This window comes from Falco cherrug, chromosome 1, assembly GCF_023634085.1.
Source record: "Falco cherrug isolate bFalChe1 chromosome 1, bFalChe1.pri, whole genome shotgun sequence".
NCBI lineage: Eukaryota > Metazoa > Chordata > Aves > Falconiformes > Falconidae > Falco > Falco cherrug.
The window spans coordinates 102053442-102067124 of NC_073697.1; the positions used below are offsets into that span (position 1 = coordinate 102053442).

Here is a 13683-nt window from a genome sequence, read left to right on the forward strand (position 1 = left end):
TTAACACCTCCTTGCTCTTCCACCCAGGTGAGCCAGCCCGATCCACGGTAGAGCGGCAGATCTTGCTGCACAAGGGGGTTTCCTAAGGCAGGAAAATGCCAGGGCAGCGGAGACACCCACTGAGAGCTGACAGCTCTCATGAAAGATGCTTTCAAGGTCTAGGCATTGCCAGAGCAACCGCAGCCACCCCACCCCCATAAAAAGCAGCCTATGGAGCACTAGTGGCCAGGAGCACTGCCAGCAGAGCAGGCCAACTGTGTGGTGATCAGCCAGGGTGTGCGCAGCAGTTTGCATGGCAGTTTGCGCAGGAAGGGCGTCATCATCCTACCAGCAAAAGAAGCGAGTTCAGTTGGTGGTCATCACTCTCCCAGGAGGAGCTTGGCTATGGTATCCACCTGGAAGAAAGCTCTGTACTCTGCACTCACCAGGATGGATGTGGCAACCCAGAGAGAGCTCCGGTGAAAACATGCAGGCATCCAGGCCTCGGGCTGCAGGGCATGCAAGTGCCTTTCATGGATGGCAGTGGTGAGAAGAGCTCTGTGGGGTGTGGACAAGTGGATGGTCTGCTCAGCCTGGTGGCAGAGCTACAAGAGGAAGTAGAAAGTTCAAGGAGCATTGAGAAGTCTGAGGAAAGCATAGACTGGTGGAACCATGCTCTGCCCTCCATGAGACAGAAACAGGAACAGCCACCAGAAGAAAATCAAGATCAAGGGGATCCTGTATCCTCCCTCTGCTAGGCTGAAGGTGGTGGTTTAAAGGGTAGGAGTGAATGGAGGCAAGTCCATGCTCGGGGTGGCAGGCAAACTCTCCTTGGCCACCTCGTCTTCCCAGGTGACTCTGTACAACAGGTATGAGGCTCTGGATGTAGACGGCCAGTCGATGGATGATGTGGATGACAGTCCATCTACACCAGAGGTATTGCCAAGGTCAGAAAGGAAAGAGCCCTTCCTTCCCCCTAGGGATGATGTTACAAGTGCTGTTGGCATGAAGTACAGGGACCAAGCAGAGAGGACAGTGAAAGCCTGGTCTGGTGTTGATGTCCCCCGGCTGAAGGGGACGAGGTGCCACTCTCCCGCGCGGGTCTCCCTGTCAGTGCTGGCTGTACTTGGGGAAACAGCACCATCCCTTTGCAGCCATGTTTTAGGAGTGCCTTTGCAGCGAAGGCACCGTGGAGCCCACGGCTGGGTGTCCGTGAGCAGTCAGCAGGGCTGGGGATCCTGTCCGGGAGCCACAGGCTCGCTGTGGCATCCTCTGCTGTCCTGGCTCATGCTGGGTTAGACCTTACCTGCAGGCACTGCCCCGCAGCCCAGAGGTAGCGCCTGACGTGTGCTCTGAGGTCAGGGTTATCAGTACGAGTTGCACAACGTGTGTGCGGGGGCCAGGGGAGGGCAGAAGCTGGAAGGGTCCCCAGCCGGGTCAGGTCAGGCAGCCCCAGACTGGGGGCTCCAGCTCAGACTTGGCTCTCCCTTCCCGAGGCAGGGTCTGCCCTTGTGCTCCCACGCATGCACATGAAGACCCCCACCCTGAGGTCCAATGCCTGGACAGGTCTCAGCCCCTGCCCCACGTTTCCCCAGAGCTGCCTTGGACAGGCAACAGCCCTTTGAGGTCCCACAGTGGTCTGGGGCTGCAGAGGTCCCGCGAAGGCGATTGCCCCACAGGAGCAAGGGGGAGAGAGCCACCCTGACCCCAGCTTTGCTTTGGCCACGAAAGCGGTTCCCCCGCCCGGTCCATCCCCACCTCTGCAGAGAGCGCAACGGGGTGAGGGGCGGCGGGGATGGGGGTGCTTCCAAAGCCAGCTCAGCACCCAGGCGTCCCAGGTGCCAGAAGTGACCCCCCCATTCCAGGTGTACCACAGGCCTGTGAGGAGTGCAAAACATCTACTTTATTAAAGCTGCCGGCCAAAGAGCACAGCGGGTGGCTCTGGGGCATGCCCAGCACAGCGGGTGGCTGTGGGGCATGCAAAGGTCTGCTGGAGAAACTGCTACTTCTTGCCACGCTGCTTGCTTTTCATCAGGAGCAGCCCCTGCTTCTTGATGCCCTCCCGGGTGAGGACAAGGCCACAGGATTCGTCATCAGAATCCAAGGACTCTGAGGAGAGAGTGGAGAGGAGTGGGCTGTGGAGGCTCTGTGCGCTCGTGTCCCTGGGCAGAGCCGGCACCTTTTGCAGGGCTGGTGGCATCCCAGAGAGCCATCGTGCGGAGCCCTGAGGCACAGGCACTGCCGACTGGCTCTGCCAGCCCCGCATCCCAGGGGGACCTGCAGAGCCTGGGGTTGCCACCGCTGTGGCCCCTCTTCAACACTGCTGGCGCTTCCCAGAAAGGCCTGGAGCCAGGGGGTGGTGGGTACAGCTCCCGCTTTGTTAAAAACACAGTAGAGAGCTGCCAAAAGCTCGTGGTCTCCCCCAAGAACATCCAACAGGAGGAGGCCACAACCAGGTGATTTTGAAGCCAAGGCTCTCCCTCCTTGTCCCACAGCACCTGGGACAAGCAGCTCGTGGGTTGGGCTCTGCTGGGACAGTGGAAGACAGGCAAGGATGCCCAGGAATCCCCACGGGCAGGGGCTGGGATGGTTGCTGTGGCACGTGTCCTCGCTGTGCTCTCCTACCTTGGCCGCTGCCTGCGTCCTCCAAGGAAACCCTCAGGTTCTGTGGGTGATCCGCAGTGGTGTTCTCTAGTAAATTACGGACCTCGGCAAAAATCTGTGGAAGACACTCTGGGTTACTTGCTGAAGGGGAGGTGGGTGTTCCAAGCCAAGGGCTGCCCCACCTCGAGGTCCCCGCGCGGGGCACACCCTGCAGTGCCCCGTGCCACCGGGGGCTGAGCTGCTCCATGGCTCTCCCCTGGCGCCACCTCCATCCTGCCAGCTGGGAGGACGCTTGGGATGGGCCGTATGGGAAAGCCCCGTGCGGGTGCCCGAAGGCCACAGCAGGGATGGAGCCCCCGCGCACCTTGTTGTCCTTGTTGGGGCTGCGCCAGTCGTGGGGCAGGCTGGCCACCCGCTGCACCAGGTAGCGCAGCTTCTGCTCACAGTGCTGCAGCTTCTCCTCCACCGCCATGGCCTTGACGGGATCCTCCTGGAGTCAGAGAGAGAACAACCACCTTGGTGGGGAAAACGAGCCACGGCGGGGGGACAGTGGCTGCGCCAAGCGTTTCCACGCCGTGCTGCTGCACCACCGGGCAGTGGCCGGGGCCAAGCTCACGCCAGCCCCATGTGGGTACCTGGCCGGGCACGGTGATGCCCTGCAGGCGGACGAAAAGGCTGTCGATGTCCTCTTCACATTTCAGCAGAACATCCTTGCTCCTCATCATCTGGGCCCGCATGTCCTCCAGCCGAGCCTCTTGGCACTGCAGTTTCAGCCGCAGCTCCTCCTCCAGCACCCTGGAGCCAAGCACATTCACATCCATACAAGTGCACAGGGGGGGCAGGAACACCCTAGAGCTGTTGCAAAAGCTGCTCAGGTTGCCAATGCAGAGCAGAGGTGCTGCCTGCAACCCAGCTCCACGCTGCTGGTACCACTTCCCACGCCAGGCCAGAAGCGGGGGTCCTCCTGCCGCCGCAGCGGGAGCTTTGGGTGCTCTGCCAGGCCCAGAGCTGGGGGAGCCCCCTGCTCAGAAAACCTGGCGGCACAGGAGGGGTGGGCGGCTGCAGTGGGACGTGGGAAGGGGTGCCCTGCTGTGTCGGGACACCTGGCACACACGTGTCCCCCCCGCCAAGGGCCGTGGCCCGGTGGACACGACTGCACACCTGCTTGTGTTGGAGGGCTGGTGAAACTTCAGCTTAGCTAGGTTCAGCTCCAGCTCGTGCAGCCTCTCCGCCAGTGCCCGCTTCTTCTCCTCGCCCTCCTTGATGCACTGCTCCAGGTCCGCCGAGGACTTCTGCTGTTCCAGGAGCCTGCCGGGTATGTCCTGGCCGGGGGAGAGCACGAGGACTCAGCCCCCGGTGCTCCTGCAGGGTACAGGACCCGGGCCGTGGCCTCGGGGAGCCGTGTGCACCATGGACGGCTGCAAGCTCATGTCACGGAGAAGTGTGGTGCCATCCCTGCCCGCCCCAGAGGGCCTCTGGGGGTCTCCCGAGGCAGAGGAGGGCAGAGAAGCCCACAATGAAACAAGGCAAGCAGAGGGCTCTCAGCTCCCCGGGCCCTGAGCAGCCGTGGGTTTTGCCAGAGGGGGGGGGTCACGTTACCCAGATCCTGGAGCACTGCAGCGCAGCCTTGGCCTGCTGCATCTTCTGCGTGACCCTGGCCTCGTGCTCCATCTGGGACCTGACGGCCTCCAGACTGGTGCCTGGGGTGGGAGGGAAGCGTCAGGGAAGGATGCCTGCGGCTGTGCCCGCGTCCCACCCCCCTGCACCCTGCCAGGCACTCACCCACGAGCTGGTCCTGTGAGGCCGGGGTCGGGGAGTCCACGGTGAGCTCGTGCCTCTCCTGCTGCAAGGATGTGCATTGTCACCCCCCACGCTGCTGACAGCCGGGGGGAGCTGGCCCTGCAGGCCCCCGACCCGTGGGGGGCCCGGCACCGATGCCTGCCGTCTGCCCACAGCCTGGCCTGTGCCAGGACCCCCAGCTCACCGCTCTCAGGTGCCTTTGGTACACGTCCTTCCGCCACCCTGTGTCTACAGAGACCTCCTGGGTGGCCCGGGAGCGGTACATGCGCGCTCTCTCCGCAAGGATCCGGCTGCGCGTCCTGTTTGCGTCCTCCTGGAGCGTGTCAGAGAAGGGAGAAGTGGCTGTCAGAGCTGGAACGGACCTTTGGCAGCCAGCTGAACTTGTGGGATGGCCAGGGTCAGCAATGACCAGCCCCGCCGCCAAGTAGACAGGCTGGGAAGGATAGTGGGCAAGGAGGGCTGGCGGGTGGAGCGTGCTGCCTTCGCCGTAGCTGGGGCTTCGGGCAGGCTGTCCCCAGCCCCAGGGCAGCGCGGCCCAAGAGCGACACCCGGGAGGAGCTATGGAGCCATCGGGGTGCTGTGGGCAAGCCCAGCTCCGGCTCTTTTGCTCTTGGTTGAAGGCACACTCAGCAGCTCCGGGGCACATGGTGCCGTCGGTGGGCTCTGGAGGGTGGAAAAGGGCCCCGAGGTGCCCCTGGCCATCTCACCTTGGCTCTGTCAGCGGCTTTGCAGGCCTCCAAGGCCATGAGATCCATGTCCTGGAGCTCCCTACCATACAGCTCGGCCATCTTGCACAGGAGGTCCAGGTGCGGAGGCAGGTGGGCCAGCTCCTGGGACACAGGGAGCCACAGCACGTCACCCCAGTGAGCCCCAGGGGTCCCCCGTGCTGTGACAGCAGATGGAGGGGAGCAGGAGGACCTCTTTGATCTGGGAGGGGGGTGTCCCACCAGCGTTGCCCCTGGGGCACCTCCTTGTCTCTGCTGGGGGAGCAGGTGGCACGATGGCACGGTGGGGAGGAGCTCACCTTCCTCAGGACATCCCGCACCGCCAGGTACAGGGCAGTCACCTTCTGTCCAGTGTGGACTTTGAGGAGCACCTTCTCAATGTTTTTCTCCAGCTGGCAAATGGCCTGGGGCAGAGGTGGGGGGGTACAGGGGGTGACCCCGCATGCCAAGCCCAGAGGCCAGCCGGGGGGTGCAGGGGCTGGATTAGAGCCCTCTGCAGGTGCTGCCAGCCCAGGAGGGGGTCCCAGGTACCTGCGCCTGTGCCTGCTGCCGCTTGTCAGGCATCGCAGCATCCTGCAGCTGCTGCAGCCGCCTCTGCAGCTCCTCCCGCACTTGTCTCCGCTGCCTCACCTGGTGCAGCAGCATGTTGCAGGTGTTCACCCGTTCATAGATGTCGGCCTGGAGCTTCTCCTGGGCCACCTGGATGGGCATGCGAGCATTCAGCAGGCTGGAGGCAGAGCTTGCTGGGTGCCCGCGGCACAAGGGGGTCCTGCCTGCAAAACTGCCCCCAGGGTGGAGCTGGGGACACCGGACTTAGGGGTGCTGCCTAACTGAGACCCAGGGCTGGGCGTCAATCGAATCCATCAGTGCCCCAGCTGCGGGGGTGCCGGAGAGCAGCAGCAGCAGCAGCAGCAGCACCCCCCCGCACCCGCCTGCCGCTGGCCCTGCAAGAGGCCCCCGGGCAAAGGCAGCTCTGCGGGGCCAGGGTCTCTGTCACCGCAGCGGGGCTTATAACCGCGTTGTAACCTCGGGACGGGCAGTGAAGGGCAGGGCAGGGACAGCATCTCTCTCTCAGGGATGCGGCTGGAGCTGCAGGAACCGGGGCAGCCCTGGGCACACACAGGCTGGGACAGCCGGGAGCACTGCCGGGACAACAGATCTGCTCAGGGAGCTCAAGGAGGATCTGCACGGGTGGGTCCCGCAGTGGAAAGGGACCCGTGGGACCACACACAAACACCCCCCGTTGCACCACACCAGCCCTGGGGGGCTGTCCTTGTGCCGGCACCAGGTCACTCTACCACCCACCCTGTCCTTCTGAGCCTTCCCACAGCCCCAGCCCCCTGCAAGCAGCCCGGGCGCGCTGGGCCCTGTCTGGTTGGCCATAGTGGCCCCCAAGGACTTTGGCGCTCTGCAGGTCTCAGAGACGCTGCGTCTGTTGTGCTGTGGGCACGAGAGGGGCAGAGAGAACAATCACCACCAGCCTGGGGCCAGTCCCAGCCTAGTGCTGCCCTGTGCCGCCCGCTCCCGACAGGGCCAGCGCCAGGCAGGGGTAGAGCAGGAGGGACCCGACGGTACCTGCTGGCTATGGCCCCGGGCACGGACGTCCTCCTGCACAGCCTCACACAGGCGGGGGAGCCGCTCTCTGGTCCCACTGCGCTTTTCCTCACGCGGCTGCGCGCAAAACTTCCCGCCTTGCTCTGGGGGACACAAAGGCGCTGTTGGTACCGTGCAGGACAACGCGGGGACCGAGAGCCACCCGCCCGCCCCAGGCCGTCCCCACAAGAAGCCCAAGGGGCAGCACCCTGCAAGGCGACGGCGGCACACAGCTCCTGGGCGCGCTGGCTGAGGTTTGCCTTGCGGCCCGGCATGGTGCCACTGCTCCTGCCTCGGCCCTCCAGCCTGGCTGCGCACGTGGCAGCCGTCGTGGCTCTACTGCCCGGTGGAGACGTTGCCGGGCTGTTAGGACGCTGGCAGGCTGTGACACGGGCTGTGACATCACAGAGCTGAGCTCACTCCCTGCACTGGCGTAACTGTCACAGCGGCACCTCCCAGTGCCGCATGGCACACACCTCCTGCTCGGCCAGCGCCTCCTGCTCAGCCATCGCCACCCACGGCCCCCTCCTCTCCGCTTCTGCGGGCGACAGGCGAATGAATAACCAGTTACTGAGGCAGCCCAAGGCAGGGCGGGCAGCGCGGTCCCAGCGCCGTGGCTGCAGCAGTTGCAGCCCGCCCAGCTGGGGGACCCCTCCAAGCCCCACCAGACACGGGGCCAGGACACTTGCAGGGAAAACACGTGGGCACATGGACCCGAACAGCCCCCCGCGCTCTCTGGCAGCTGCCGGCTGGTTTCGCATGGCACCAGGAGCCCGTTCCTGCCTCACCACGTGCCTTCGGCAACACGGAACAGCTACACAGGGAGTTCTGCTCCCGTTGCACCGGGCAAGAACAGACCAGCTGCTGAGACTGGGCTTTGGTCTTGTCCTTCCCGCACGTTCTGGCTCAGCTACAGACACGGCAAGGAATGCAAGCATGTACATTTATTCGTTGAGAAATAAAACCAAGCTCCCTCTACCAGAGAGGAGAATAACCCTCAATCTTTGATTTGCAGAAAAAGACTCCTTACAGAGGGAAACTGCCTTCCTAGCACCAAGCTTGTAGATCAGCTCTGATGAAGTTTCTGTAGCTCGAGATCTTTAATGTGCAGCCGTCCTATGGTGCTCTAGCTGCTGAACATAGGAAACAAAGAAATTAGAGGATTCTGAAATCAAGTGTTACCGACACAGGATCATCCCAGGCTCTTACTCAGCACCTCATGTGCAGACTGATGGATTGCATGTTAATGCCAATGGCCCGTGACAGGCTACACGCAGACATTATCATCTTCTGTGCTTCATAAAAATGCGCATGAAGAGATGGCCCTTTGAAAGACAAGCAGTGAAGGCTTTGTGCCCACAAGGAACCTGGCCAGTCTGTCCGTGCACGTCGAGATCTCCACGCTGAGGCGGGGCCCACGTGGCAAGTAGAGTCATTATGCCACTACACTGTCCTAGGCAGCATTTAAACATCACGGCAGGTTACCGGGGGGTGGCAAGAGAGAGCTTTTTAGAAGAACGGCTAAAATGCCTCAAGGATGTCCATTTCAGTGGCCCTCAGCAAAACTCAGACTCTCGAGTGGACGGCCCTTCCAAAATACTGCTCAAGAAACATGAGCCAGGCTTGTACAAGCTCGTGTCAACAGGCGCCTGCAGAAACCAGCTTCCAGGAGGAAGCCTTTGACTAAGGGTCTAGTCCCACAGGCCCCCTGCACCTCACACGTCAAACCTCTCCGCTTTCAGTTGTCTTCAGCCCTCCCTGCCTAAATTCTGGAGACTTCCCACGCTGTTCACGCTACAAAGGAAAAGGTCACGTCAGCAGCGCAAGCCAGAGCTCCCTTCAGTTCTCATGTAGCAGGCAGTCGGGCGCGCTAAAAGTGAACAGCCAATGATGAACACAGCACTCGTCTGGGAGAGACATCGAGGCGCTGGCTAGCCTGCAGCTCCTGACCTGCTGCCTGCTGTTAGCATGGGAAGGGGTACGTCACGCTGAAGGCTCCGTAAATCCCTGCTGGCTGAGCTTTCGGTCACCCAAGCACAGGGGCTTTGCCTGGTGGTTTGCATTTTCCGTCTCTCCTCCTCCACTTGCTGTGCTCTCTTCCCCTCTTCTTTGAAACACACCAGCTCCACTAAAAAGCATTTGTTGAACACAGCTGAGACAAGAGCTCATGGAATCTGGAGCTGCCTGGAAATGCTGGGCAGGTATTAGAAAGCAGCATAAGCAGCGAGAGGAGAAAGGACAGCTGCCAGGATTTCTCTGTCTCGCACTAAAACGGGGCACAACCAAACTGCTCCTGCTGGGGAATGGCGGCCCAACAAAAGCCTGTCCAGCTCGATGGGCAGAGGCCACCCATGCCTGTCGGAGATTCTCACTGACGCCGTGGAATGAACAGCTGACAAGCACAGGCCACCCCTTCGGCCTACAGAAAGCATCGCCGTGGCCGGAGGCACCTCCTATACCATTCACAAAAATGATTTTATGTCTTTCTGTATCTCTAATATAGAAGCAGGCGATAACTGATTTTTCTTAAGGTAGCTAAATACATGTCACGAAGAAGTTATATGGAAGAGAAGGTTTTTAATAAGTCAGCGAGTACTCTTCTATCCGGCAAAGGAAATCTTTAAGAATGGTGTTTTAATTATCAAGCAGCCAATTGTAGAAGCCCAAGTCAGTGATCGTGCTGCTCACAGATAGATTTTTAGGAACGATCCATGCTTTGCACGTGCTGAGAAGTGAAAAAGCAGCTCTCTTCTGAAGGTTCCTCTCCTCACAGACAAACTCACCCCTCAGCAATCTATGCAACCGGCCGCTCAGCACTGACAGCTCCAGGTAGCAACAACGGGCACCGTATCAGCCCAACACTCTTCAACAGCAACCCTTAAAGGAAACCAAAGGAAAAGTCACTTGTCTACCACATCTTAACTCAGGCCTCATTAGTGCAACTCTGACATAAAACGTTCCAGCAGTCAAACACATTTGTAAACCAAGCAGGTGTGGAAGGATAAAAAACCCCACACTGCATGTAAAAATCTGAAAGGACTAGTGTCAGGAAATATCTGGCAGCAAGAGAACGGAAAAACCACGAAGGCCGAACAGAAGAGCATGTCTATCGCCAGTCATTTCGTAGAATGCTGTTGCAAGTAGAACTGCTGTGGGAAGGCTTTCATTATTCAAGCTTTTCGTCTCCTTCCTCCACGTCTTTCAGACTCAGCACCTCCAGGGTTCCTTTCCCTTTTGTCTCACTCCGTATCAGGTCATCAATCTCTCTGAAGCAGCCTGGGTCAATAAGGCACACCTGAAATGTCAAGCCATAGTATTTGATTGTCATTAGACCCTTTTCAAAGTCTTACATTAATTTTCATTAAAAATAAAAATGCTTTTGTGACTAAGAAGGACTTTGCAGAATTGATAAGCAATTTCTATCAAATAATCTTTCCACAGAGGCTCTGCAGTTCCATTTACCCATGCTGGGCATGTCTTTTGACAGCTGGGATTGCTAGATTCTAATCTGGTCTCGGAAAGATTCTGGCTAATACCAAGTTCTGCTTTGCCACAGACTATTTCTTCAAAACCTAATTAACCGCTGTCAAATACAGGCCTGACCCACCAAATGAAGAGTAACATTCCATACATGCAGAGAAATTTATCCGTGCTGTAGGATAATCACTGCTAAGAGGAATGACACTGCTCCTCTGCAGCTTGAAGCAGCAACCTCTGTACAATAAAGGCTACTTGCACGCTGACCTCACTAGGATTAGGTGACATTAAAACCACAAAGCACACCTCTGATTTAGAACCCCTCGTAAACCTGCAGTTTATCTCAACATCTTCCACATATTCATTCATCATCTAGTCAAAGGTACAGGTGTAGTCAAATCAAGTATGACACCCAAGGGACCGCTTTATTACTCACAATTTCCAGCTGTTCGTGGAAATCTTCACTCTCAATAACTTTAATCAGGGGCTTGAGCTTCTCTCTCAGTTTCTTCCCCTCCTTTGCTGGAAGGATAAATCGCAGCCTCATGTGAGCACGTTCGATCTGCATGGTTTCCTTTAACTGTCTGATCACTTCCAGTGCCTGTCACGACATGAAGAGGAAAGAGCATTGACACACCTGCTTACAAACCCTTGCACAGACCAAAATCCAAATCCTTTGCATTAGCTCCAGACACAGTTCCCAGCACTGATCATTGTCACCCTGCTGCAGGGAGTATGGTTTACACTCCCTTGGTAGAGCAGCAAGAAAAGGCAGAGGTCTGGCTGTTTGTGACCACTTCAAATACTTAACAAGCCTGCCCAAAATCACGTTCAATAGCAGCCATACTGCAAAACAACAGAAACCCACGTGGCTCAGATGCAAAGCCTGATTCACTGCCTCAATTAAAATAAACGATAAAACTTCCTTCTGTTCCAGATATACCACTGTTGCTGCTTTAATTGGTTTCTTTCTTTCTCCCTTCCCCGCATTGTTAGAAAACAAACTGCGTGAGTTTCAGAAGCTGCTTGTACCCAGCATGCAGCTGCCAGCCAGCTGAGTAACCGCTCTGCAGTCTTCAGACCGCAGTGCTCTGCTCACCCCTCCGTGGCTGCGCAGGGAGAAATCAGGCTTGAAGAGCCACCTCTAAGCAGCAGCTCATGTCGCGAGAAAACCAACCTGCTGCTTTGTGCTCCTGTGCGGCTTGACGGAGTAGTGAATATCCTTCATGGCTCTTTCGATCAGGATCACTGTGTATGGCCTCTTTGTTTCAGGATTCACACACTTGTCAGCCACAATAGTTGCAATGTCTCTAAACATCTGCTCCAGCTGTGTCTGTCGTTCTTTGTCCGATACTTGCAGCTCCCCTTTGGATAAAATCTGTACAGTAAAAAGGAAGACATTAGTTAATAAATATACAGATTTGAGCACAGAATGAAAACTTTAGTAACTCTGTTAAATTTAACAATTGATTCAATGGTTTGGTTAGACGGTACAGCGGAGCAAAAGAACAACCGTATTAGTAATGTACACCATTATGGCAGGCACCACTGTAAAGTCTGCAGACAAAAAACCCACCACAGACACACTCAAAAGCGCAGATTTACTTACATTCTCACCACCTATAAGTCCATGGTTTATATCCTGCCGAGGACTAAGAAAGTGGATCTGTTCCTTTTTGTAAATATCTATCTATCTATCTATCTATATCTCATACATAGCATTTCATTGAAGTGTCCAAAGTAAGAAGGAACTGTCCCATTTCTTTCCATGCATCCTTAATAATGTATTTTAGATGAGGAACTGCTTAGTGCTGGCTAACCTTTTTCCTGTGTCCGCAGACCTCAGCACGTAGAAGCTGCATGTTACACAGAGAGCTCACAACTCTTTCCAGCCAGCTGCACAGATAATGTTTAAGACTATAGCACAGTGCTACCAGTCCTTCCGTCGCACTGCTTCACCAATTGAACACCACTTTTGCCTACAGCAGCACTGCATTCAGTGGGAACTTTCTAGGGCTAAACCAACCTACCATGCCCATGTGACCTGTTTGTAAAAGATTTGGCAGGTCTTCTCCACGCTTTGAGAAAGCAAAGTGTGTGAAACCTACCATCTTACAGATTTCTGTTTGGTCATCTGTCCCAAATGCTTGAACAAGATCTTCCCTCTTCGCCACCTGGCCTTTGGAAACGTTGACAAACACTGTATGTGTCTGCAGGACCTCGTCGAGATCTTTCTCCCTGAAGATGAGGAGAGAGTTCGAAAACTTGTGAAGTCAGTCATGTAAGAAAGAGCACACGAGTATTCAGCGAGGAGGAAGAAGTCCTGCTGCCAAGGGCTGGATTAGGGGAGCCTGGAACCCGGATTGCCCAAGCGTCACTGCCGGGGATGGGCAGGGTCACCGCCCCTGCGCGGCTCCCCCCGCTCCCCACAGCTGGGTCCCCCCCTCTACACGGGTGTCCCCTGCTCCACAGCCGGGTCCCGCACGGCTCCTGCCCCAAGCCACAGCCGGGTCCCATCCGGGTTCCCGCCCCCGGCACAGGCCGGTCGCCATGGGGCTCTTCAGCCCCGCCGCCTCCCCCACGCCCCGCCACACCCGGGTCCCCACAGGAAGTCGCCTCACGCCACCGGGCGCCCACACGGGCCTCCCCCACAGGCCGCCCCCGGCGGCCAGACCCCGTCGTCGTCGGCCGGTCTCACTCACGCTCCGCTGCGCCATCCCATGACCTTGTTGCGGTAGCAGGCGATCTCGAAGCGCTTGCCGCCGCGCCGCGCCCGCACCACGGCCACGTTAGTGAGGCGGATCTGGTTGGTAGGGGTGAAGATGGACATGGCGGCGGCTGTGCCTGCGCCACCGGCGGGCGCGCGCGGGGCCGGGGGGCGGGGCCGGGCCAATCTGCCTCCCCATTGGCCGCCACCGCGCCTGGCCCGCCCCCCCGCGCTCAGCAAAGGCCCTGCGGAAGGAAACGCGGGGGGGAGGGGCCGGAAGAGGCGGGTGTGACGCTTGGGCTGAGGCGCGGGGCTCGGCGGTGTGCAGCGGGCCGCGGCCATACGTGTGAGGGAAAGATGTGTGTCTGTGTGGGCAGTAAGCCGTGAGGGAACGGGTGGTGGGGTGTAGGGGGAGCAGTAACCGTGAGGGGTGTGTGGGGTGGGTCGTAGGGGTAGTAACCGGGGGCTGTAACCGTGAGGGATGTGTGGTGGTGCTGGTGGTGGGGTAGCAACCGTGAGGGGAGGGGGGTGTGTGTGTAGGGTAGTAACTGTGTGTGGGGGTTGTGAGCGGTGTGTTTGTGTGTAGTAACTGTGAGGGTTGTGGAGACGGGGATAGTAACCATGAGGGGTTGTGTGTGTGGTGGGGGTGGGCAGTGACTGTGTGTGTGGGGGGGTGTGGGGCAGTGACTGTGTGTGTGGGGGGGTGTGGGGCAGTGACTGTGTGTGTGGGGGGGTGTGGGGCAGTGACTGTGTGTGTGGGGGGGTGTGGGGCAGTGACTGTGTGTGTGGGGGGGTGTG

The 13683-nt window shown here is 58.3% G+C and overlaps 3 protein-coding genes across 8 annotated transcripts in view; 1 reads left to right on the top strand and 2 right to left on the bottom strand.

Annotated features, from left to right (window-relative positions):
• Positions 1 to 1860: 1860 nt before the first annotated feature.
• LOC129736331 (coiled-coil domain-containing protein 183-like) lies at positions 1861 to 7472 on the bottom strand. Of its 6 annotated transcripts, none has more exons than XM_055713876.1 (11): positions 5640 to 5999; positions 5408 to 5512; positions 5091 to 5213; positions 4568 to 4696; positions 4366 to 4426; positions 4183 to 4283; positions 3745 to 3905; positions 3219 to 3378; positions 2948 to 3073; positions 2605 to 2698; positions 1861 to 2088 (listed from the first exon to the last, which is right to left on the bottom strand). In XM_055713876.1, the coding sequence occupies exons 1-11, from the start codon at positions 5817 to 5819 to the stop codon at positions 1982 to 1984; spliced, it is 1347 nt and encodes a 448-aa protein (XP_055569851.1). In that variant the 5' UTR covers positions 5820 to 5999; the 3' UTR covers positions 1861 to 1981. The 6 variants fall into 6 exon arrangements, with proteins under 6 accessions (XP_055569851.1, XP_055569836.1, XP_055569827.1 ...); XM_055713852.1 differs by adding exons at positions 6684 to 6805; positions 7178 to 7472 and having other exon boundaries at positions 1970 to 3073; positions 5640 to 5807; XM_055713861.1 differs by having other exon boundaries at positions 2605 to 3073.
• A 158-nt stretch (positions 7473 to 7630) lies between these two features.
• Positions 7631 to 13064, bottom strand: SBDS (SBDS ribosome maturation factor). The gene is made up of 5 exons (XM_055713910.1): positions 12881 to 13064; positions 12287 to 12416; positions 11356 to 11556; positions 10615 to 10779; positions 7631 to 9996 (listed from the first exon to the last, which is right to left on the bottom strand). The coding sequence occupies exons 1-5, from the start codon at positions 13006 to 13008 to the stop codon at positions 9868 to 9870; spliced, it is 753 nt and encodes a 250-aa protein (XP_055569885.1). The 5' UTR covers positions 13009 to 13064; the 3' UTR covers positions 7631 to 9867.
• A 92-nt stretch (positions 13065 to 13156) lies between these two features.
• The window catches only part of TYW1B (tRNA-yW synthesizing protein 1 homolog B), a 104890-nt gene continuing 104363 nt past the window's right edge, over positions 13157 to 13683 (top strand). Inside the window, exon 1 of the mRNA XM_014280309.3 lies at positions 13157 to 13244. The gene's annotated coding sequence lies outside the window, so the exon portion shown is untranslated. The remainder of the gene's footprint in view (positions 13245 to 13683) is intronic.

Coding starts and splice junctions, on each gene's coding strand:
- LOC129736331 (XM_055713836.1), bottom strand. CDS start 5,819: ATGCCCATCCAGGTGGCCCAGGAGAAGCTCCAGGCCGACATCTATGAA. Junction 5,513..5,639: donor GGCAGCAGGCACAGGCGCAG/GTACCTGGGACC, acceptor CCTCTGCCCCAG/GCCATTTGCCAGCTGGAGAA. Junction 3,074..3,218: donor GCATCACCGTGCCCGGCCAG/GTACCCACATGG, acceptor CTCTGACTCCAG/GAGGATCCCGTCAAGGCCAT.
- SBDS (XM_055713910.1), bottom strand. CDS start 13,008: ATGTCCATCTTCACCCCTACCAACCAGATCCGCCTCACTAACGTGGCC. Junction 12,417..12,880: donor ATGGGATGGCGCAGCGGAGC/GTGAGTGAGACC, acceptor CCTCATCTTCAG/GGAGAAAGATCTCGACGAGG. Junction 9,997..10,614: donor TCCACGAACAGCTGGAAATT/GTGAGTAATAAA, acceptor TTGACATTTCAG/GTGTGCCTTATTGACCCAGG.